The sequence below is a fragment of the Copadichromis virginalis genome, linkage group LG11, assembly GCF_057382275.1.
Source record: "Copadichromis virginalis isolate Kocher_CV1m ecotype Utaka linkage group LG11, C_Virginalis_male_GT1.1, whole genome shotgun sequence".
Lineage (NCBI taxonomy): Eukaryota > Metazoa > Chordata > Actinopteri > Cichliformes > Cichlidae > Copadichromis > Copadichromis virginalis.
The window spans coordinates 11635248-11660345 of NC_140628.1; the positions used below are offsets into that span (position 1 = coordinate 11635248).

The 25098-nt window shown below is 39.5% G+C and overlaps 1 protein-coding gene across 1 annotated transcript in view; it reads left to right on the forward strand.

Moving 5' to 3' along the window:
• The window catches only part of LOC146698153 (transmembrane protein 65-like), a 47084-nt gene that overhangs the window by 11499 nt on the left and 10487 nt on the right, over positions 1–25098 (forward strand). Inside the window, exons 3-5 of the mRNA XM_085473169.1 lie at positions 10500–10544; positions 15550–15617; positions 16212–16266. Coding sequence (XP_085329295.1) covers positions 10500–10544; positions 15550–15617; positions 16212–16266 — 168 coding nt within the window. The remainder of the gene's footprint in view (positions 1–10499; positions 10545–15549; positions 15618–16211; positions 16267–25098) is intronic.

A 25098-nucleotide genomic window follows, 5' to 3' on the forward strand; every position in this document is an offset into this window, starting at 1 on the left:
TGAAAGTCTGATGTACTGTAATCATTTTTTTCACTGTCTCGTTCAGTAAGCATAGTTTTGAGTTCACTGTTATTGTCATAATAAGATCATTATATCAATAGTACATCCCCATGCAGCAGTGTTGTTTGGCCTGATCATAATGTTTGTAAACTGATACTTGATGGAGAAATTAAATATCAAGCTGTTCCAGGAAAGTAATTTCAACTCAGTTCAATTTCATTTATATAGCACCAAGTCACAGTCAAGTTATATTGTCCAGTAAAGACCCTACAATGATCCCAGTAATCAGACAGGCCCCTATGAGCAACCACTTGGCAACAGTGGGAAGGAAAAACTCCCTTTTAAGTGGAGGAATAACATTCAGGAAGGGGCAGCCATCCATCATGACTGGTTAGGAGTGATAGATTTTTTTTTTTTTTTAAAACTAAATCGATACAGGAGATGCTGTTCATCTCCTAAAAAAAAAAAATTGTCATTCTAGCCCATTGGTAGTTCCTAGGCAACACGATGATGTCATATATGATCTATATGCTGTGGATATAGATCAAGTTACAAACATAGGATCTACATAAATATTTGAAGTTTGAGTTTGAAGACTAATACACACTCACTCACTCACTCTGTGTCTATTATAGTAAGCCTGTGACTGAAATTGCCTTGTGGATTTTCCAACAACATTGCTAAAAAGGCAGATTTAGTTACAGCTGAAACCTTCTTTACATTAATTAATAGTTGAATCCGTATCTTCATGCTCATCTCTACACATTTTGGGGGGTTTAAAGAAAACCTTGTTTCTATCGCCTCTCCCACTGGGAGCATAGATTCGCATATAAAGTTTTTTGTTCACCAAAAATGTCAGGAGTACAGCAGATGCATGCAAAGATGGAGAAAAACAGAATCATTCTGGAGCTCCTCTGGACTTCTGTCATCCTCACTGTTCAGCCACTTTGTGATGTCTACTATATGCCTAGCTTGCCCACAGGGCTGCTGGTGAAGAGATAATAATAATAATGGATTGGATTTATATAGCGCTTTTCAAGGCACCCAAAGCGCTTTACAATGCCACTATTCATTCACTCTCACATTCATACACTGGTGGAGGCAGCTACAGTTGTAGCCACAGCTGCCCTGGGGCAGACTGACAGAAGCGAGGCTGCCATATCGCGCCATCGGCCCCTCTGGCCAACACCAGTAGGCAAGTAGGGTAAAGTGTCTTGCCCAAGGACACAACGACCAGGACAGAGAGCCCAGGGATCGAACCGGCGACCTTCCGGTTACAGATGCGATTCCCAACCCCCTGAGCCACGGTCGCCCATTATAACACGAGAGGAGATGAGATAGAGGGGAAATTGCCTCTATGGCGCAAAGGAGGGAGTCTTAATTGGAGATGCAAAAGAGGCAAGCGAGCAGCAAGAGGATGGGAGACGGCTCGATGATCTTTATGACTTTGCTTTGTTTGTCCCCTCAAGTCTGAGTGCCATCGAATTAAGCTTCCTTTCAAAAACTGGTTCTTTTTCTTTAGCAGCTCTTTCCAAGGCACGACTGAAGCAGATTGAATAACAAATAGGTGATCGAAGCTTTTATCCTCTTTCCACAGGTTACTACATTTCAATGGGGCATCTATATACCTACTATTTTTTTATGCTCAATATCTTTTGCCGTCAGACAGCACGGTGATATTTCACTTCACCTTTCATGTGGAAAGGAGAAGCCGTGCCCTCTCACTTCCTTTTTTTACATTGTGTCCATCTTACCTGGGATAACACACAGAGGAGAGCACCTTTGAATTTCTCACACAGTATTATAGTGATGCAAATTCAAACGTGCTGCTGGGATGTGGCGCTCCCAGGTGGCGTTTAACCTACTGCGACGAAGCATGATCGCAGATTACCACATCAGTGGTGCGACGCTGCCATCCTGCTGATACTCGTCAGTCGAAAGCAGCACTGATGAATTATTTTGGTTACTGACACATCACAGAGGGAGGCCCGTAACCGTCCTGTGGAAGTTGTCTCTGTGACAGATAATTTATGTACTGAAAACACACCATACATCACACAGATACTCCAGTACTGTGTTTATGGAGTAATTGGATTTTGCTGCCAACAACAGAGGTGCAGCCATTAATAACTAATCAGTCTCAACATGCCAGTAAGACAAAGTAAGTGGTTTTTGGAAACGTTTCCAATCAGCTGCCACGATTTATAGCATGCATCCCAAACATTAAGCGATACTAGAGTCAGTATTACCTTTGAATCAGGTCTTTTTATTGGTTAATTATACTAAACCAGTTTACTGTTGTTTACCACAACAGGCTTTCCATTTCCATAATGAGACTATTGATTTTGCTCACTCTTACTGATGGATCTAATTAGCTGCAGTTAGCTAATTAAACCACTTTAGCCTCCACAAGTGGGTTGAAAGCTTAGTCTAGAGGGTTTTATACATGTGTTTGATGGCTAAATGCATGCTGTCTTGAGCACTTCAAGCTCTTTATCCAAAAAAACAGCAGCACACAGACAGTAAACCTGGCTCAGGTTGTTGAAGCTTAATTGTGCAAAGGAGACAAAAGCTGCTGAACAGTAATAGCATCCAGGATTGGAACTGGGCAAACACTCCTGCAGCTTTTTACCGACGAACTGTGGTTGGTTAATGACATGTGCTTGGTCTTTGAATTAAGGCTAATCATCCTGTTTGGATTTAAGATGATGTTGCTGAGCCATCTAGTGGCTGTTTGCTGTGTAAAATCTCCATGCAGCCACTAGATGTCCTCAGACTGTACCAATCCCAGGCACCTGTCCTTCCCGCCCACTCACACACACCTGTTCTCACCTGTCTACTCATAGATTCTAAACCTGGCAGTTGGACTTGTTTAGTGCCAGATTTTCTTATCATTCATGCTCAGTACGTCACAGATTGTTGATGGCACCCTTTTTCCTGCTTCCCTTCCTGTCAGTTACTTTACCTGCCTAAAGGCTCAAATACATTTGCTGTTTGCTGGGGGCAAATGGCAAAAACAACGTAGTAATTTTTTTTCCACAGCTGTGACCCTTGTACTACATGAAGTTGCTTCCTCTTGCAAGTCCTTGTAAAGGAGAAAGTCGAGGGTTAGTCTAAAAAAAGGGGAATAAAGTTAAAAATAAAAGACTGTGATGTTGTCTTTCAGCCTGGTGCCAATCGGGAACTTTTATAATTTATACGGGGAGGACAAAAGCGGGGCAGAAAATCACTGCATATGGTTGCTCTTTTTTTGTGAAGTCTAGGCAGATGGATCGAGCCATGAATCAAATTATACAGAAGCTCAGGTAATATTATGCACAGCGGGATGTGTTTGACATTCAAGGTGGAGTTTGTTGTGGCCAGCCTGTCCATTTCATCACGAGGTCAAAAGCTTAAAAGACAAGGATGGAAAAAATGTCTTTTTCACAAGGTATCACAACCTCTAAAGACACCGCATATTTACCTTTTGTCTTCTCCAAGCAGCTTTTCTCTTTGCTTTTGTCATTCCATGCTTTACTTTTGTACTCGGATGAGAATGTCTCTTTGGTTTCTACCTGGTCCCTTAGAGATATATCTGGCTGACTATGGCTGCCGATTCCCCCATAATGCTCAAGTCAGCACTTGCTTATCAAGGTTAATTTCTCTCCAGCCCTGTATTTGCTGGTTTGGCTTCACTGCTTTAAGCAACTCGCTAACCTTGGTTTTCCTCTGTGAAATAGAATTTAAATGACCATTTAGATGCTAAATATTTCACCGTTTTTACAAGATAACTATAAACTTGGTGCATCTGTGCTTTTTGTTGGTTTTTGTAGTGTGCAGGCGTCTTTTTGGTTGCCTGCTGTGTCTGGAATCAGTGGTTAAAAGACAAGCAGTGAAAGCAGGCCAAACAAAAACCAAACAATGAGCTGAAAGATGGTAAAATGCTCTGCAGAGCTGGAGGGGAGCAGGAGAATATGTAGCTAAGACTTTAAAACTTTTTACAGTTATTTGAGAAAAGTACTGATTACGCCAGGTTGCACTTTTTGACATTTTTCAGATTAAAATTTTGATTTATTGCAAAATGTCTGTGAAGGTTCTCAGTCATCCAGGTCATCGTAGTCAAAGGAGCTTGCAAAGAAAAGCGTCTGGACTTCTTTAAGTTGCTTGAAGACGTTTCACCTCTCATCCGAGAAGCTTCTTCAGTTCTAAGGTCAAATGGTGGAGAGTCCCAGATGCCAGTCCAGACGCTTTTCTTTGCAAGCTCCTTTGATTTATTACAAATGTGTTTGATGGTTTATGTCACATGCTTTAAATATCTAAGACCAGTTTGTTGCATAGTGGACATATATTTCATATGACTGACACCAAGCAAAAATATGACCTTACTGGCTAAAAAAGCTAAAACTAACACTGCAGTTGAACTGCTGTGCACCTGCACAGACAAACCACACTTCACGGCACAGATTCAACAATTTGCTGGAAACATTCCTCAGAGATTTTGACAGCTGCACGGCCATGATGTTAATCTTCTGATCCACCACATCTGTAAGGTGCTCCACTGGATTGAGATCTGGTGACTATGGAGGCCATTTGAGTACAATCACTCAGTGCCATGTTCAAAACTCAGTTTGAGCTGATCTGAGCTTTGCCACATGGTACAATGTGGTCATAAAGGGATGGACATGTTCATCAACACTACTTGGTTTGGCTGTGGCGTTTACATGTCGTTCACTCCAAAGTGTGACCTTAGTATCTGGATGTCTGCAGAAATTGAGACTCAGTATTTTTCCAATCTTCTGTTATTGCATTTTGCTTGAGCCCATGTGAACTGTTCTCCCCCAACAGGAGTGGCACCAGGAGTGTTTTTTGCTGCTGTAGCCCATCTCTTTAAGGTATACCCGGGTTGTAACAAGAGGTTATTTGAGTTAATTTTGTCTTCCTATCACTTTGAGGCAGTTGTTGCCACTCACTGGATATTTCCTCTTGTTCAGACTGTTCTCTGTAAACACTAGAGAGAGTTCCACTGGAAAATCCCAGCAGTTCAGCAGTTTCTAAATTACTTTGTCTGGAACCAACAATCACGCCATGTTCAAAGTCACCTTTCTTCCCCATTGTGATGCTTGGTTTGAACTTCAGCAGGTCGTTATGTCCAAGTCTGCATGCCTAAATGCACTGAGTTGCTGCTTTGCGATTGGCTGATAAGATACTGGCGATAAGGGCGGTTGAACAGGTGTACCTGACGAAGTTGCCATTTAATGTTAAGTACAGGTAAAGCCGTTGTACACTGCTTCCAATGTGAACTTTTGGGCGACATTTAGAAGTTCCTCCCCCGAGTTGCTAAAGGCCAATACTGTCGTCCTCAAATTGGGCAAAACTGAAATAGTCTCTCACAGATCATGTTGAAAACAAAAGCTGAGGACTCTTTTTTTTTTTTTTTTTCTGGACTGCATTGGGTCACTCAGAATTTTTTGGGCCTAAGTAGCTGGCAGACTGGCTCCCAATGGCAAGTAAACAGCTTTGGCTGTGGCTCAGGTTGTAGAGCAAATCAGCTACTGATTGGAAGGTTGGTGGTTCGATTCCTGGCTCCCCCAGTCTGCATGCCAAATATCCTTGGGTAAGATACTAACCCCAAATTGCCCTGCGATGCGTTCATCGGAGTGTGATTGTGTGAGAATGTTTATTAGTTGCACTTGACTTTAGAAGTGCAGGGATGAATGAGGCGTGCTGTATACAGCGCTTTGAGTACTCCGCGAGAGTAGAAAAGCACTATACAAGAATCAGTCCATTTCATGATACCTTCTCTGACATTCAATGGATGAATTCTAACATTCAGAAGCATATTGCAGGGCACTAAAAGTTAAAGAAAAATATTATTATTATTGAGATTTCTTTGAGTATTTAATTGATTGTCTTTTACTTTTTATGATACCTAATCTTCATCCTTCTGTAAAAAGTGCCCCCCTCCCCCAAGGAAGAAAAAATTGTTCCCATTTTGTGTTTGCTAATGACGGTCCTGTCCACCAGGTCCACATTCTTTGTGCTGTGTAATTTCCTCTCTCCTGTCTCATATATCATAGGGGAATAGCAAGGTGCTGTGCAGCTGATGAATGGCTCCAGCCTTCAATTGTTCCTCTTCTGCTGAACCTTTGTTCTTTCTCTCCCAGACACACAGACACACACACACACACACACACACACACACACACACACACACACACACACACACACACACACACACAATACAATGACATAGATTCATACAGAAACACGTCCCTCTAGAATCGAGACTCTCTCCAATAATGTTTTAGTACATAACATGCGAGACATGCACACTAACAGAAACAGGTACACACACACACAACACTGCATTGAACTGCCGTATGCAGAAATGTCCTTGCAGTAGTTGTTGCTTTACCCTCTCAGAGTAAAGCTGAAATTCACAGTGCCTGTATTTGTCATTTCTACGCACAAAAACGAAATGCAGAATGGACTGACAGACATTTATTCAACTTATTTTTTCCTGTGGCTGAGGCTGTTTGGCTTTTTCTTTTCTTCATACTTATCTCCCATTTACAAAACTAAGCTCTTCACACGTTGGTTTCATTCTGTACCAGCACTGAGAGAGTGTGGCCATTTGTCAAAGCAAAACAAAGACAACACACAGCGAGTTCCTCTCGCCTTCTTCTGAGATCACAGCAACACTCTCATAGAGGGAGGAATAAAGCAGCAAAACAAAGCAAATAATCTGTGGGTTGAGCCAAACCAGCTACCACTTATGCAATGACTTTTGAAATATAGAGCAAATTCAAAGTAGTAGCTTTTTTTAGATTTAGGATTTACAGGAAATTCATGTGAACAAGTGACAGAGTTTTATAGTTTACCAAATTCACACAGGTGTTATACCTGATCTTGCAAACAGCATCATCTGTGACCAGAATGCTGAAATGTGTAGTCTGTTTATGTGTAAACACAGTCTTTATCAGATGGAGCTGATTCTGCTTCATAGTTATAGTTAGCGACTTATTACGACCCATTGTTAAGTTGGGGTTGGTGGTGCTGATTCAAGCTTTCAGTCTGACTTGAGGCAGGCGTTGTGGTTTAAAATCTGCATTGGTAACTCAGTAATTCTGATTTCCAGCTTCAAATTGAACCCACCGGGAGAGTCAGCACTTTGTCCAGGGGCGCATCTAAAAGGGGGGCACCGGGGGCCAGACACCTCAAAATCTGATAATGTTTTAATTTTGTGGACTCAGGGATTATTGATACCTGATAACTGAAGTTAATGGGCTTTACATTAAATAAATAATTTAACTATGTGTTATTCTCTAAGGAAATGCAGTCTACACACAAAATCGCTACATTTTGTTCTTTTTTAATTCTTACTAAGTTTTTTGTACCACCACCATCTTGGATTGTTAAGTGGGGTTGGTGTTGCTGATTCAAGTTGTAGTTCTGACTTGAGGGGGTGTTTCGCTTTAAAATCTCGTCTGGCAACTCAGAAATTCTGATTTCCAACTTGAAATTGAACACATCAAGAGAGTCAGCATTTTTTCCAGGGGTGCATCTAAAAGGGGGGCACCGGGGGCCAGACATGCCCCAGCTTTCGAAATTTAATTACCACCCCAGTACCCCCAATGATATTAATCTGGGATACTCTAAATAGGACATTGCAATAAAAGAAATGTTTTATATTAATTATTTCTGCTGATTTAGATAATGAACATAAAATATAAATTCTATTTGTAGACTATGCCATATAATAATACTTTTCTAATTAATAAATTAAGTATTATTATTATTATTATTTCCATTATGTTTTTATTATTCCTTTATATTTTAAGTATATTTTAATATATATTTTGATGCTAATACGTGACACAAATTAACTTGCAGTGCATGATTTGCAACATTATTTTACAATATTTTGCTTCATTTAACAAAATACTTAACAAACTACAAAAAGTTCCCCAATACAAAAAATTTTTTATGTTGGAACCACTGTATCTTATTTAATAGAGAGGTGATGAGCCTAAAAGTCATGCCCAGTGTTTTCTAATGCAGATTTAATGCTGTATCAGTTTCTGATCCGTTGCCCCCATTCCTGAATATAAGAAAAATCCTTGAATCAGTCCCTCTTTTTGCTTGGGTATAATATGTAAAGCTATTAAATAATTCTACATGCACAAACTTAAAAAAAAAAGAGAGATAATAAATGTTTCAAGTCTTTATCCAAATATCCTGAAGATCAGTCTCTGTGTGGAAGTAAACCGATTCATTATATTTTTTTTAGATTTTTTTTTAAGTTTTGAGATGTTACAAATAAAGCAGCCAACGGAAGGAAGGCTGAGACAGAGCCATGCTGAACGCAGTCTGAGCCCTTCACAGCACATGACCTGACACTGCTGCACCGGCGTCAGCTGAGGACTGATTCAGCTGACCTTCACCACTTTGATTTATGTGCAATTCATCCATCTGACGCTGGTGGGTATTCACCAGGGAGCAGATAGTTTTAGGGTGGTGTTAAACACTGCTTTGAAATATGAAAAAGTGGGGGAATATCGTTAAAACGCTGATGCATCTTTCTTTACAGAAAAGTTCCATTTTCTAACAAATGCTAGTGTTGTAAGGCAGGTGAGGATAACTGCGTACCAAGAAGGTTTAATGGTTACTGCCTCACTGATGTTGATGATCATTGAAAGGTCTTCAATTAAATCCTGAAGCAGCCCCTGGATGAGCAATAAATGGAAACAAATGGTTTCTGGAGGGAAGTAAACCATCCTCCGTGGATAAGATCTTCATCTCTTGTAGTTGGATGGTTGATGCCTGTGGAAGCAACATAATTGTCCAGAAACTTGGAAAATGGGATAATAATATTTCTTTATACACAAACTGGAAGCATTGACAGGTCAGTGTGTGTCTGTGTATGCACTTTGCTGATGAACATCTGTTGTGAGCTGCATGAGCCGGGAGTTGAACTGAAGACTGTAGAGCTCATAATGTCACACTGAACATGGGTGGCAATGGGTGGGGGGAGGCACACAGGGTGGAGGAAAGAAGGCAGAAAGCTATCTTTAGTTTCCCGTTCATTCTGTGATCGACCAGGTTCAGTTTTTAAACTTCTAAACTTAACTGTAACATAAATAAATCCATTAAGTGACTGAAAATTATTAAATTGTGCTCAAGCTTTTTTTTTTTGTTCTAATTAAGTAAAAACAAAAGTTAATAGTTTTCTCCCTAAAAATCAGTACTTGACTATAATATTTGTTTTGTATTTGTTCTTAATAGCTTGTAAATCAATGGAAAAGGTCCAAGGAGGGAATGAAGGAGTATGTTTGTTTGGAGTTGAATCACCTTCACTACTAATAATCCAAACCTTTCCAGCCTGGTTTACCCTGCAGTGGTGCAATAACACCTGGAAATGACAGACCAGACTTCATTATGTGGACTAACATTTCCACTCACCTCATGGCAATAAATCTAATTTCACTGGACCGGCAGAAGAAGTCCTCTTGTCTTGTGTCTTTAGCCTTAAAACCAATTTAATTATCTATTTCTCTACAGCAGGTCATTGTGCTGCATCACAGTTCAGTGGCTGTTGAGTAAATGTGGCATATAGTCAGACAGTAATTTTACTCTGCAATCCAGATAGAGGTTGCATCCCATTAACTTCAGTTTCAGTTCAGCTGTGCTGTTGCAGTATCAAAGTTTAATGAAATCTCAGTAAACTTTGTATTTGTATGTTGTGTGTGGCAGATATTTGAATCTTTGGGTCTCGGCTCTAATTGTTTGGCGCCACATGCATTCACGCTAATCAGTATGATGGCGAGTCTCCCGATAAGCTTGTTTGGCAACAGTTATTATATGTCGACATCACTTTAACCCTTATTTTGGAAGCAGCCAGGCTACTAAGAAAACCAGCTGGTGCTCACACATCACCTCTTTTCTCACTTCCCTTCACAAGCTTCCAGAGAAATTCATAATCCACTTTAAACGTTATAAATAACATATGAAGTCCTGCATGGCCTACATATAGCAGAGTTATATAGAGACCTTATTCTAATCGTTGGCGTCTCCGATCATGTTATCTGAGTCTTTTAACCCTTTTGTGCTCTTATTTTGAAACTAGAGGTGATCACAGTTTTGAGGTTGTAGCTTCTAAACTTTGAAGTGACCTTCATCGGCCTATCTGTGGTTTGTTATAACTGCTAAAAACTATTTTTAATAGGTTAGCTTTTTCTTTAATCTGTCTCCCATCATTTTTGTCTATTTAATATGTGTACACAGGCATTTAGGACTGTAAGACTGTGTTTTACTGTGAGTCTATATCCACATATCCATATATATTTGTTCAGTCGGGTTTCTTTTCTCTTCATTCCTCTCATGTCATATTTCTTGCATGCCTTCCTTCTTCTTTTTCTCTGCTTTTATGTTTTGCCATCTATGAAGTGTCTCTCAATAATGCTGATCGTTCTCCTCAATAGAAATGTTTTTCTTTAATATTTGTTTTCTTCTTTTTCCAGGACAGCTGGAAATTGCACCACCCACTGCAGCACAGTTAAGATATGGTAAGAGGTCCTTTTGTTCTTGGCAGATATATTAACTCCTCAATGTGTCTCTATATATTTTATCCTTTTCATCTTACAAGATGAGTACTCATAGAAAATTGCTCACTAATCTTTTAGGACATGCCTCATTTAACAGTCAGTCAGTTTAGGAAAGTTAATGAGGACCAGTTTAATTAATGGCTCATTGTGAATGTGTTGTTTCCGTGAATTGTCCAAAGGAAAGGAAAAACCCCTGTTTATGGACCTAATGGATCCAAATTGAATCTAATAAGCAGTAAAAAAGTCTCTGAGTCTGAGGTCATAATGACTTAAATGTAAAATCAGTGGTTTTTTGAGGTTATTTAAGAGAAAAAACAACAAATTGATGGATTGAATTTATGTGTAAACTTAGAATTAATAAATAAAATTAGATAGGAGCAGGTTTGCAATTCATGGAAGCCACCATGTTGTCCCATCATCTTGAGTACAGATGAGATGGACATCGTTATTCATCGTAATAGTGTTTTATGAATGTGGCTGCAGAGCGGCCACGTACATAGTGCACCAGAGGTGGAGAAGAAGAAAACTCGTAGGCATTCCCGTGCAGAGTGTCAGACTCAGGATATGAGTATCTATGCTTATTATCTGAGAACGGGTCCTCTTCACCAAAGAAGTGAAAACAAGAAGGAAAGAGACAACGCGACTCGATAAAACTACATCTTCTTCCTTCTCACCTCAAGTGTCACCTGCTGAACTGATGTCTGAGCTCTAACACACAAGGACGTGCATTAACATGCACCAACAACAGCTGGTTATGAGCTAACATTAAGCCAGCTAATATTAGGCTGTGATAAACAGTTTGATTGTATTCTCATATCATATGAGAGTTTATTCAATAAGTCTCAGAGTCCAACAATGTTCGATCCACTTTAAAGAAAGCTTCATTAATGCAAGCTAACAGCAGCAAAAACAGCAGCCTTTACTGACAGAAAGGTTCAGGATTTCCTAAACAATTCACCTCAGGATCACTGTCAACGTTTAGAAGTGAGCTTCTCTTCATTTTGTATCTGACTCCTTTCACAAGTTTTGCAGCCTCCGAAGTAAACAGTCATGGAGACCAGCTGAGGTAAACAGTGGACTGACAGCCTGCACCAGGGGTGCCCAACTCCAGGCCTCAAGGGCCGTGTCCTGCAGGTTTTAGATATCACTCTGGGTCAACACAACTAAATCAAATGATTAGTTCATTACCAGGTCTCTGGAGAACTTCAAGACATGTTAAGGAGGTAACCTACCCATTTAAATCAGCTGTGTTGGATCAAGGACACATTTATAACCTGCAGGACACTGGCCCTCGAGGCCCGGAGTTGGACACCCCTGGCCTACACTCACAAGAGATGAACAAGGCCAGAGTTGTTTGTCCTACATTTGCTACCATAGCTAGGATTATGGCTTGAATTGGGAGTGGTAAAAAAAAACAAATAAATAAAATAAAATTTGAATGCAATTTGGAATCTACTGACCTCTAGTGGTGAGATTTTGCACACTGTAACTTTAATATGTAGCTGTTCCATCATATACAATATTACTGATATTTAAATCTACTTAAGTTCTTACTAATGTAATGGCTCACTATAATAAACATTGCCACAGCAAATGTGTGAAGTTGTACATCAAAATATTATACTCTGAAAAAAATATCCGGAACGACAATCTGCTTAAGCATGGAGAACAATACTTGTTGCACGTAGTCCTAAGTCCATTTGTGCCTTGTTCAATTTCTTTGAAGCGTTTTTTAATTCAAACTTTCCCTAATATATGATAATAGAAAATATAACAGGATTTCTGACTTGTATTGAACATGTTTTTGGAAAAATGAAGGGTAGGGGTAAAAATGGATGAGCTATTTCATCCATTATCTCACATCTCCCCTTTATCAGTGCTTCTTTCTACTAATGTGCTTAAGAAAGCACACTTAATTTAATGGGTTGTCACAGGCTACTAATATTATGTATGCAGCTAAAAGTAGATTTCAAAGGTGTTATTTTATTATGCACGTGTGCGGTGGTTAGCACTGTTACTTCACGGGGCGATCGTGGCTCAAGAGTTTGTCTTGTGATCGGAAGGTTGCTGGTTCGAGCCCCGTTGTGTCCTTGGGCAAGACACTTCATCCAATGCCTACTGGTGGTGGTCAGAGGGCCTGGTAGCGCCAGTGTCTGGCACCCTCGCCTCTGTCAGTGCGCCCCAGGGCAGCTGTGGCTACAATGTATCTTGCCATCACCAGTGTGTGAATGGGTGGATGATTGAATAATTGACTAAGTAAAGCGCTATACAAATACAGGCCATTTGCCATTTTACTTCACAACAAGGAAGTCCTGGTTTCATATCTACCTGGCCTCCATTAACAGCTGGAAAAGATACCGGGGGTTAAGCGGATGGATGTGTGGGTGGATGGTGAATTTGTATAAGGAGACATGTTTTCTGTTTGTACAGTTGTCCGTTATTACATCCTGGATGATCTTGTGTAAACCAGTCAGCACTTCCCAACATGAGGGTTCGTATTAGAAAACATTTGAAGCATGCATTTCTTTTGAAGTCAAAATAATGTAAAACACAGAGAAATTGAAGAAAAATGAAATGAAATAAACCTGAATTGTTATATAAAACTGGGGACCAGCCAGAAAAGCTTCAGCATAAAGCTGAGTGGGGTTTTTCTCATTGTGCTCACAAAGAAAGAATGTAATCCAACTGCAAAGGCTGTGTGGGCATTTTTCACTCTGTTGGTGATCTCATGAGCTCAGCTTTCTCTCTTCACTTTAAAGGTTTGGAAGCTTCTCCTCCTCGCCTGTCTTATATTTAACAAAAACAGATCTTTGTCACAACAGCCGCTTTGTGTGGGAAATATTTAGTCTCCTCTGGAGTCGAGCATTTGTCTTTTTGAGCTGACACAGAAGAGACAAACTTCAAGTGAAACACTGACTCAGCCTGTTGTCACTGTGGTGTCGCACACATTTGTGATGATAATGTCAATCTTCTTGTTGTTGCCTATTTTTTTCCTACTGGGAGTTACGAGATTATGAAAAAAAACCACTGCATCCATCTCAGGGATGAAAACTTGTGAAAGCTGCGATGGATGGGAGTCCACCTGAGGAATGAAGTTTCAAAAAAAATGCCTGCGACATCTCAAATATTCACTTTGGCGAGCTCAGAGTTTTTCTTTCTTGTAGGCTAGCTGTGATGTGCCCAGGAAAACATTAGAGGAGCCAGATAAAACAGTCCAGACCTTTGCCTGTAGGAAGCAAACTGTAAGCGCCAAACGTCTGCTTTATATTTTTTATTTACGATTGAGTTCATGTTTGTTTTATAATTCATAGAATCATTACATAAGTCATCTTTTCAGGATTAATAAATGTGAAAATATATGTGTTTACATAAAGTAATTTTAAGTCACTGTTTTGGGATTGGAACCTAAAAGGGGGTCCCTCTCACTTTAAGTATGTAAGTGTAATAGTAGCATGAAACCCTGTGTGAGAGGGAAGGGGAGGAGCATGGACAGAGAGGTTAGGAGTCTAACGGTTTTCTGACCGTGTGCACAGCTAGTTCTGGATAACTGCTATTTTTTGGAACTTTCATGTCTTTTAGGAAGGAGTTCATTGTTACATCTTCAGTTTGTAATAAATAAACAGTCTTCAAATCATAATGCAACTGGAAGCATTTCTTTTGGAAACCAGGAACGCGCGTCAGCCATAGACTCTCCTTTTTATGAACTTGGTTTATTGGAAATTACCCTACACAAACTTTGAGCTGATACAAGAGGAAAGTCTTAAGTTCATATCAAGTCACCAAAAGGAAAACTAAGGACGAGCAGTCGTGATTTCCTCAAATTTCCTAATTGAAATTTCCCCACCAACAGGGAAAAATGTCCCCAGATGGCTGTTATAATTAGAGCTAACATGGCCAGAGGAGTCATTTTTTAATATTGGGTTAAACTCAAAGTGTGCAGAATGGGATCCTGAGACAGCCGAGTCCAGTTAAGATAACAGGCCCTTGCTGTGAAATTCAAATTCAGAGCATCGTGGCGTTCACTGCTTTTAAATCTCTAAAGACAGCTTCACTCTTAAATCATTTTCTTGAGTTAAGAATAAAAATGTGACGTATCAAGGATCTGAAAGCACATTTGAGAAATAAAGAGGCAAATCATTTACCAAATGTTGAGATTTCCCCACTGACCTCACTAACTGCTGTTAAATTTCACACTCGAGTTCCAGTTTGTTTCCGTAGGGAATCAGTCAAACCCAACACCGAGAATTCTCTGAGTGCTCACTTTGTTCCGTTTCAGCATACGTTTGAAGGCAGGATTGCCTCTGGTGTCAGTCTGCGTTTAAGTGTTGAGTGTGTCGGTGTTTATCGTGTTGAGCTCAGGCGCTCACAGCAGGATTGAAAGTTCTCACAGCGTCCTGAAGGAGAGCTGCAGCGCTACGAGATCCGTAGAGAACACAGTCGCATCGTGGCGATTACGCTTCAAACTTTCCTGCAGATTTGTCACTTAAACTAAACTGAACTTCACTTGAACTTAAGCTTGAATATCCTTTGCCGGGGCGGTGGATGACATTTTAAAATTCACTTTGATAGCACCATCGGTACATCAGACTGTCTATAGTATCCACGCACTCCTGCTGCAAGTGGATTTTCTTGATATTTATGATGCTATTTACTCTTTCCTGTTTAAAAAATCCATTCCACCTTACCAAGAGTCTAGTGTTCACCCGCTGGCTTCGTAGCTGTCTGCATTTTACCAGCGGCAGTGCTAAAGAAATAAGACGGAACGACTTACCCCCGTACCACATTAATGAGCACGCACTAATGTATCACTGCCTGATACTGATTTACAGCTGCTTATGGCTTCAGAGGCGTTTTGTGTCTAATGTTCTCATTTCTCTTCTAAATGTGTGATGCGTTGTTGTCTATCCATGCTGAATCACATTATAATGTGTCTGACAGTGATTTGTTGTGTTTGCTTGCTTTACAGTTCTGCTGCACAATGCACTCCCATTCGTTGGATTTGGATTCCTGGACAACTGCATCATGATTGTTGCTGTAAGTGTCTGCTTCATGAGGCATGCACTCCTAGCACTTTATTCTCTCAGTCTCTGGAGGTAGCTAATGCAACCTGAAAGACTGCAAAAAATGCATTTAAAGGTTGTACTAAGTATAGATTAAATTTTACAAAATAGTACTTTGTTGAGATTAGGAGCTTTGTGAGTGATTAAAGGTCGTCTCGTTGCCTTTGACATGGCTGCTTCGAAGACGAGGAACCAGGTCTGCAACCACTCGCTGTCAGTTGCTGCATGCAAAGCAGCTTTTGTGCATTAAAAATGTAATCGTAGTCATTCTGCTATCAGTTTATGATTGAATGGAGTCAAGTTGGCAATTATGTGTGACCCTTTTTGTGACGACACGGTTATTAACTGTGATAAATTGATGAAAATTGAAATTCCGGTCCAGCCAGAACCTCACACGTTTGAAGCAGAAATAGTGACATAGATGCTAAAAGAAGGTGATTTAACTCCAAAATTACACAGGTGCTTGGCACCCTGGCTTGAGTCCCCTATTGCAAAGAGATGCAGACAACAGCTTGCACTGAGCTTTCCTCTTTGTACAAATGAGCTTCTGTTCTCTTGTTTTTTCCAGGGCACACAGATTGAGTTATCAATCGGCGTGGTTCTCGGCATTTCAACTATGGCAGGTCAGAGAATCTCGTAATGTATTTGAATCTGTTTTATTTTTGAAAACACATTTTCATTTCCTGTATTGTCCTTTTAAAGTATTGATTATATGAGTTATGTAGAAGACTTTGAACAGCAAAAGGAGGATCACCTACAGTGCTGCACTTGGTCAATTCTATAAACGTGTGTTACATATGTATTGTATATGTGTCACATTCAGATTGAAGAATATCTGCTTGTAAAACAGTCAAATCAATTTATTTGTTGCATTTTATTCGATTTAGGAAAATATATTTGAGAGTAATTCACATTCATGCTGTAGCATGCTAAATCATAGCTGACTGCCAAGTCTCCAAATAGAAGAAAAGGCACTTTTAGATGACGTGTTGACAGAGTGCGCTGTGTTGCAACTTAAACCTTAATCATGGAACTGTGACACTATTTAAAAATAATTATAAAGCGAGGTCAGATTAAAGAAAGAGAGGAGGAAGAGCGGCTGGCTACGATAAGGAAAACTTCATGAATATGTTAATGCTGTTCACAAGCACATTGAATGGGTATTGTAATATCCCCTTGACGACGCACATCAGAATTTTTGTTATCGCCCGCCACTGTTCGCCGTGTCTAAAAGAGCCCCCCCTACTTTACCCTAAGTGAGAATGAACACACATTAGCTTTGGGATGACCGTATCACTCAGTGCTTCAAATTTAGTGTTTTTCTTTTTGTCCAACTCAAACAAAGCGAGCGTCCTTTATATTGTCATTAATCGAAGCAGAGCTAAAGAGCAGGGGGCATTTCCCTCCCTTTCAGTGCTTCTGATTCTGTTGCTGTTGGTGGTGACGGCAGTTCTTTGTCTTTAGCTCAAGCTTTTAAACATGCAGCAGATTGGGTAAACTGATCTTTTGTCCAAGAGCCTAGGAGGTAGAAGCCAGAGGCTTTTTAAATTCCACTTCACCTGGAGGGACTGGAAAAGGAAGACTTTACCTTTTCCAGTTACAGTAAATGGATCTATAAGGGATACACTGTAGACAAGACTCATTTGAATTTTCACTTCAAACCCTTCTCCATATATTTCTAGTCAGCCAAGTTTCAGTTAAAAAAAAGAAAAATCTCCATTTGTTCAGTTCATTCCCAGTGAATTGATTGAATGGATGATTGGAATTTTGATTGAAGCAATTTCAGGCATGGTAGGACTCGTAGAGAGAAGGTTATCAGGCAGAATGTGCAAAATTCAGTTTTAGAGAGGCCACTCTGAAGTTTGACGGGAGTGCTTGTTACCTTTGTGTGGAGAGGTTTTCTAACCCGGATTTGACAGTGAGCTGTAACAGACACCCTCATTAATCTAGTAGTTTAAAAAAATCTAAATCTACTGCAGAGCCACTCGGAGACAAGAAGCACACAGGACTTCTGTTCTTTCCTTAAGCACAGCCTTAACACACTTTCTATCACTCAGACCCCATTTAGTCATTCGCACTAGATTGAGGGCATTCGGGGGTCTGCAAATTAAAATGCGCAGTTATCTAACCCGGTCCAGAGTGATTTAGCACTAATGTCAAGTCTCTAGTGAAGACGACAAATCACCTTCTAGGAGGCAAAAATGTTTCTGCTCGCTTGATAAGCGTGGAAGCTGCATGAATCGTCTACTCCTGACTTTCCTAATTACTTCAGTTAAACAGCCTTAATGATGTGAAAAGCCTGCAGCTCAAAATGAATATGAGGTCAAAGAATTGCACTCAAAAAAGATTTATTTGGCCAAAATTCTAACTCTAACTAATTTAATTACAGGTAAATTTTCAGTGTAATTCTGTTAAATAAGTATAATGTAATGTATTGCACTAAAGAGGTCATTTTGGTTCACATGCATTCAATTTGTACCAAGCACATTTTTCCTTTAGGTTTTTCAATAAATAAACATTTGATTTGATCTATTTCAGTTTAATTTTATTCAAAATTGTTACTCATGTTTAGTGAAAGTTAATTTTCCTCCCAGTGCACAGTTTAGAACATTTGATTGATGAGACTGGTCAAACTGGTGGCGCGCAAACAAACCAAGTGGTTGAGCGTGCAACAATGGTGATAAATATGAGGTGAAACTAGGAGGTTTTTTTTTTTTTTTTGAAAATATTTTTATTGAAAAAAGAAAACAGTACTTGCAGTTACCGAAATACAATCAACCTTTCTTAATTTTCCTAATTAACACACACACACACATATATATATATATATACACACACACATATATATATATATATACACACATATATATATATATACACACACACACATATACATATATATATATATATATATACACATACATATATATATACATATATATATACACATACATATATATATACATATACACATACATATATATATATACATATACACATACATATATATATATACATACACACATACATATATATATATACATACACATATATATATATATACATACACATATATATATATATATATATATATATACATATATATATATATATATATATATACACATATATATATACACATATATATATACACATATATATATACACATATATATATATATATATATATATATATATATATATATATATATATATATATACATATATATATACACATACACATATATATATATATATATATATATATATATATATATATATATACATATATATATACACATACACATATATATATATATATATATATATATATATATATATATATATATATATATACATATATATATATACACATACACACATATATATATATATATATATATATATATATATATATATATATATATATATATATATATAAAAAGAAAAACAAAAAAAACACAACGCCCCCCCCCCCCCCCAGTCCCACACAGATCAACACAACCATCAAACATATTAGAGGAATATAACAGTAACAAAAGTAGATTTAAACAGGCAATACCTCTAGACTAGCAAAATAAGAGATAAAGGGTTGCCACTTGTGAAAAAATTTGGCTGTGCAACCTCTCAACGTATATTTAATTTTTTCAAGTTTTAAAAAAAACATGACATCTTTAAGCCACCGGGAAATAGTAGGACACTTAACAGACTTCCAATGCAACAATATTAGACGTCTCGCTAATAGGGATGTGAAGGCTATAATATCCCTTTGTGTGGAATCAAGTGTAAGTGAGCGAGCAGGAATCCCAAATACAGCAATCAAAGGACAAGGATGAAGAGTTACCCCAAGAACAGTTGACATAATAGCAAAATACCTTGTCCAGAAACCTTGTAGCTCAGGGCACAGAAAAAACATGTGGCTAAGGTGACAAGGAGAACCATGGCATTTATCACATTTATTTTCCACTTCTGGATACAATTCAGAAAGTCTAGACTTAGAGAAATGCACCCTGTGTATGACCTTAAATTGAATAAGTCCAAGACGAGCACAGGAGGTGGAAGATCGTACTCTCGCTATAGCCTGTTCCCAAGACTCCTCATGTATTCGAAATCCCAGTTCTTCTTCCCATGTACGCTTAAGCTTAACATTAGAGTGGTTACTAAAAGACAGAATAGCATCATAGAGTTTCGAAATGGTTCCTCTGTGATGAGGAATAAATGATAACGTAGTTTCCCACTGCTGTTCTGGAGGCAAAGAGGGGAAATTTGGGAAACACTTAGCAACAAAATTTCGAATTTGAAAATAGCGAAACAAATGGGTAACAGGGAGATTGTAACGAGAAGACAAGTTGGGAAAACTATCGAAAACACCATCCACATATAAATGTTTGAACTGTTTTATACCCTTGTCACACCACACTGAAAATGTCGAGTCCAAAAGTGAAGGGGGAAACAAATGGTTGTCGCTTAGAGGACCCGAGGAAGACGGCATTACAAAATTAAAGTGACGTCTAAACTGAAACCAGATTTTGAGTGTGTTAAGAACCACCTGATTATCAGTGTACAGAGAGGGTCTCACGGGTAAAGAGGAATAGAGCAAAGCCGGTAAAGAAGAGCCCTTACATGATGATAGCTCCAATTTACACCACGAGGAACCAGAAGATTTTAGCCAGTAGCAAAGTTTATGGATGTGAGCGGCCCAGTAATAGACTAAAAAATTAGGTAATGCAAGCCCTCCACTAAATCTGCATCGCTGCAGCAAAGTTTTAGAGACCCTAGGTGGCTTCCCTCCCCAAATGAAAGAACCAATAATCTTGTCCAGTGAAACAAAAAAATGTTTCGGCAAAAATAAGGGAATTGACTGAAATAAAAATAAAAATTTTGGTAAGATGTTCATTTTAACAACGTTAATCTTACCGATTAAAGAAAGGGGGAGATTACCCCATCTTTGAATATCAGATGTGACCCTAGATATAAGAGGAGACAAATTTGCTGATTTAAGGCCAGCTAGAGAGCGAGTCACGTTAATCCCTAAGTACTTAAACCCAGACGGACTGAGACGAAAGGGTAGATCGGACTGTTGAAGTTGACGTGCTGCCGTATTAACAGGAAAACACTCACTTTTCCCCAAATTCAATTTATAACCTGAAAACGAACTGAAGTTCTCCAGAATACTTAAAACAGCAGGGATGGAGCATGCCGGGTCAGTCATATATAATAACAAGTCATCCGCATACAATGATACTTTATGTGTAATTCCATTACGGATGATTCCCCTGAATACAGAAGAAGATCGCAATGTAATAGACAGAGGCTCGATGGCAATGGCAAAGAGTAAGGGAGACAAAGGGCAACCTTGACGACAACCACGACCCAGCGCAAAATAATCAGAGTAAACATCATTAGTATGAACACTGGCTTTAGGGGACGAATAAAGAAGCCGAATCCAGGAAATAAATTTATCACCAAAACCAAATTTCTCTAAAACTGCAAACAAGTACTCCCACTCCACCCTATCGAAAGCCTTTTCAGCATCTAAAGAAATCACAAGTTCAGGAAGTTCAGATAGACGCTTTGAGTAAATAACATTAAAGAGTGTACGGGTATTAAAAAACAATTGCCGTCCCTTTATAAAGCCATTCTGCTCTTCAGATATAATTCGAGGAAGCACATCCTCAAGGCGAGATGAAATTACTTTAGCCAATACCTTTGCATCGGCATTAAGCAGAGATAATGGCCTGTAGGAACCACAGGAGGTTGGGTCCTTGTCATTTTTGAGAAGGAGCGCTATGGTTGCTTGTGTGAGAGTAGGTGGTAATGAACCGGTTTCCAAGGATTCGTTAAACACAGACAAAAGCAATGGTGCCAATTTACCAATAAATGTTTTATAGAATTCAATTGGAAACCCATCCGGGCCCGGGGCTTTATTAGACTGCATAGCTGTAATAGCTTTTAATACTTCAACAGATAATGGGGAGTCCAATTGCCCCGCATCATTAGCACCAATAACAGGGTTTGAAAGATTATGAAGAAATGCATTCATTTTAGCTTTATCCGTGGGAAATTCGGACCTGTACAACAAAGAGTAAAATGTTTTAAAGGTAGAATTAATTTCCAAGGGATCTGTAGTAATATTGTCATCAGAGTGTTTAATAATGGGGATCACACGCGAGGAGGCCTGACGTCGTAACTGATGTGCCAACAAGCGACTAGCCTTGTCACCATATTCGTAATATGAGCCACGACTGCGTAGTAATAAGTGCTCAGCCTCTTTGGTTGACATAAGATCAAATTCTGCTTGCAAATCAAGGCGCTGCTTCAGTAATTCTGGAGAAGGGTTCAGTGTATAACTTTGATCAAGGTTACTAATTGCAGCTATAAGTTCTTTAAGCCTGGCATTAATCTTTTTATTAGCACGGACAGAGTAAGAAATAACTTGACCTCTCAGGTAGCATTTAAGAGTCTCCCATAGCAGAGAATATGAGACAGAATCATCCTGATTGAAGGACAAGAACTCTTCAATAGAGCCTGAAATAAATTCACAAAATTCTTTATCCGCCAGAAGGAGAGAGTTAAATCTCCAAAGTGGAGGGCTACGTTTATGGGTAGAAAGATGAACATCCAATAGCAGAGGAGAATGATCAGATATTACAATACCAGAATAGTCGGAAGAATTAACACATGAATTAAGAGTTCTGTCGATGAAAAAATAATCAATCCTGGAATAAGACTGGTGGACCTGAGAGAAGAATGAAAATTTTTTGATTGAAGGGTTGCGAAATCTCCATGGATCAACAAGATCATTCTGTTTCATAAAATCTGAGAATGTTTTAGACATAGATGATTGAGTCAAATTACGAGGACTAGATCGATCCAAAATTGGATCAAAAACACAATTCAGATCACCACCAAGGATAAGCAAATGTGTATTCAGAAAGGGGATGTTACTCAGCAATCTATTAGCGAATTCAGCATCATCAAAATTCGGGGCATATACATTTACCAACAAAACCTTTTTCTGCATTAGGGTACCAGCAACAATGATGTATCTACCGTTCCTATCAGCGACAACATTGGTCAAAGTGAATTGAACTTTCTTATTAATGAGAATGGCCACTCCTCTAGCCTTCGAATTAAAATTTGAGTGAAAGACCTGACCTACCCAAGGGCAATATAACCTATAATGATCCTTAATGCGAAGATGAGTCTCCTGTAAAAATGCTATGTCAGAATTTAGACGTTTCAAGTGAGTAAAAACCTTAGATCTCTTAACAGGGTTACCCATACCTCTGATATTCCAACTAATGAATCTAAGAGGCATACCTGACCCAGCAATGCTGGGGTCTATATTTCCATTAACCATTTACAAAAAGGAAGAGGAAAAAGACCAAACCAAAATGCCAGTGGCCATGAAGAGCCGAAATGGGACAGCCCCCCCCCCAACCCAACCCAACCCTGAACACAAATACACCCCCAAGTCTCCACAGAACAGAACAAAGGAGACAGCAGTGTACCCCCAAAGTAGCAAAAATGATTCACCGAAGTGACTGGACTAATTGTTGTCTAAATAAAAATAAAAGCGAGAGAGGGAAAAATAACCTCTCACCAACTTCTCTACAGCATAACAGTGTGCGCGTAACAGTAAACATGTTTTTTTTTTAAAAAGGAAAAAAATAAAAAGGAAACCAACCAACCAAAAAAAGATCTCACAGTACAAAATATGACTTCCTCAGAAGGAGAACTTTCCAACAAATCACCGAACGTGCATAAAATTAAAAAAAACAAAAAACAACATACATAAATAGATAAACAATTAAAACAAAAACAACCAAACAAAAAAATAAATAAATAAAAATTTAACAGAAACGAAAAACAACTCAGTCCTATGCAAATCAATGCAGCAAGCTTGGAGAAGATTGTGCCGGACTGGTCCGAAGTTCAAGAGTATATTATATGATCCAGTTTCAATAAATAACAATGAAAATAAAAGGAACCAGCACACCAACAGTACAATAACCAGCACAATGGCCTAAGAAAACAATGCACAGGTGGCGTTAAACCTAAGGAGAGCGTGAACCCTTAGCAGCATTACAGTATCAAACTGAGGAGCTAACGAGGCTCACCCAGAAATCAAAGTTTTGACATAATCACTGGCCTCCTCTGCCGAAACAAAGTCCTTCTCGACACCCTTATATGTGATGCGGAGTCGCGCTGGATGAAGCAGGCCATACCGAACACCGTCAATGCCACGGAGTTGCTGCCTGACCGTGTTGAATGCAGCACGAGCCCGTGCCACCCTGGCGGTGTAGTCGGGGAAGACTGAGATGGTCCGATCTCCAACTTTAATCTGTCGGCGTTCTCTAGCACGTCGTAAAATGTCGACACAGTCAGTGTGGTAATGAAACCTGCATACAATGGCTCGTGGACGGTCGCCAGGCTTAGGTGCGGGTTGGAGGGTCCTGTGCGAACGATCCAAAAGCGGCTCCTTCCCCAGATCAAATGCTTCTTTTAGCAAGGAAGCTACGGCGGCAGTGGTGCACGTGTCAGGGCCCTCCGGTACTCCCACTATCCTAACATTGTTGCGCCGCGATCTGGACTCCAAATCTTCACACTTACTTTCCAGCTTGGCTACATGAGCTGTGAGACCCTTGATAGTGTTTTTCATCTCAGCTATATCATCAGAGCAGACAGTAAGTGCGTGCTCCATCTCCTTCACCGTACCTTTTAGCTCAGACATGGTAGCGTCATTTGCAGCTTTATCGATCGCCAGCTGCGTCTTCACCGCCTGCAGGTCGAACTTAATGGTAGACAAAGCATCACCCAGAGTATCCTGAAGTTCCTTTTTAAAGATGTCGGCGATATCTTTCCTCAGCGAAGCCAGCAACTCGACCTTGAGAGCCTCAATATCAGGATTAGCTTGACATGTGGGGGGCTTTGCAGGAGACGACGGCTCACTCGAGGGTGTGGTCGCGGTTTGCAAACTAGGCCTCAGTTGTGTCTGAATAGTACTGCGGGTTTTAACATTTTTTGCTGCCATTTTACGCCGGCCCGAGTAAAACTTCTCAACAAGACAATCCACAAACCAAAACAGGACTGAAAATACGGCCAAAACGCGCGAATAAATAACAATTCAATCGAAATCGGCGGGAGCTCCCAGACTCGCGTCCTACTCCATCAAAGCTCAACCGGAAGTCTAAACTAGGAGGTTTTTAAGGTTTTTCTTTGCTTTGGGCTTTTTTGGGGGGCAGAATTAGGAAAAAATTTTAAAAAAAAGAAGGTTTGTCTCTCTAACTTTGTCAGCAATGTTGAGAAATACTAAATGGCCTGTATTTGTATAGCGCTTTTACTAGTCCCTAAGGACCCCAAAGCGCTTTACACAATCAGTCATCCACCCATTCACGCACACATTCACACACTGGTGATGGCAAGCTACGTTGTAACCACAGCCACCCTGG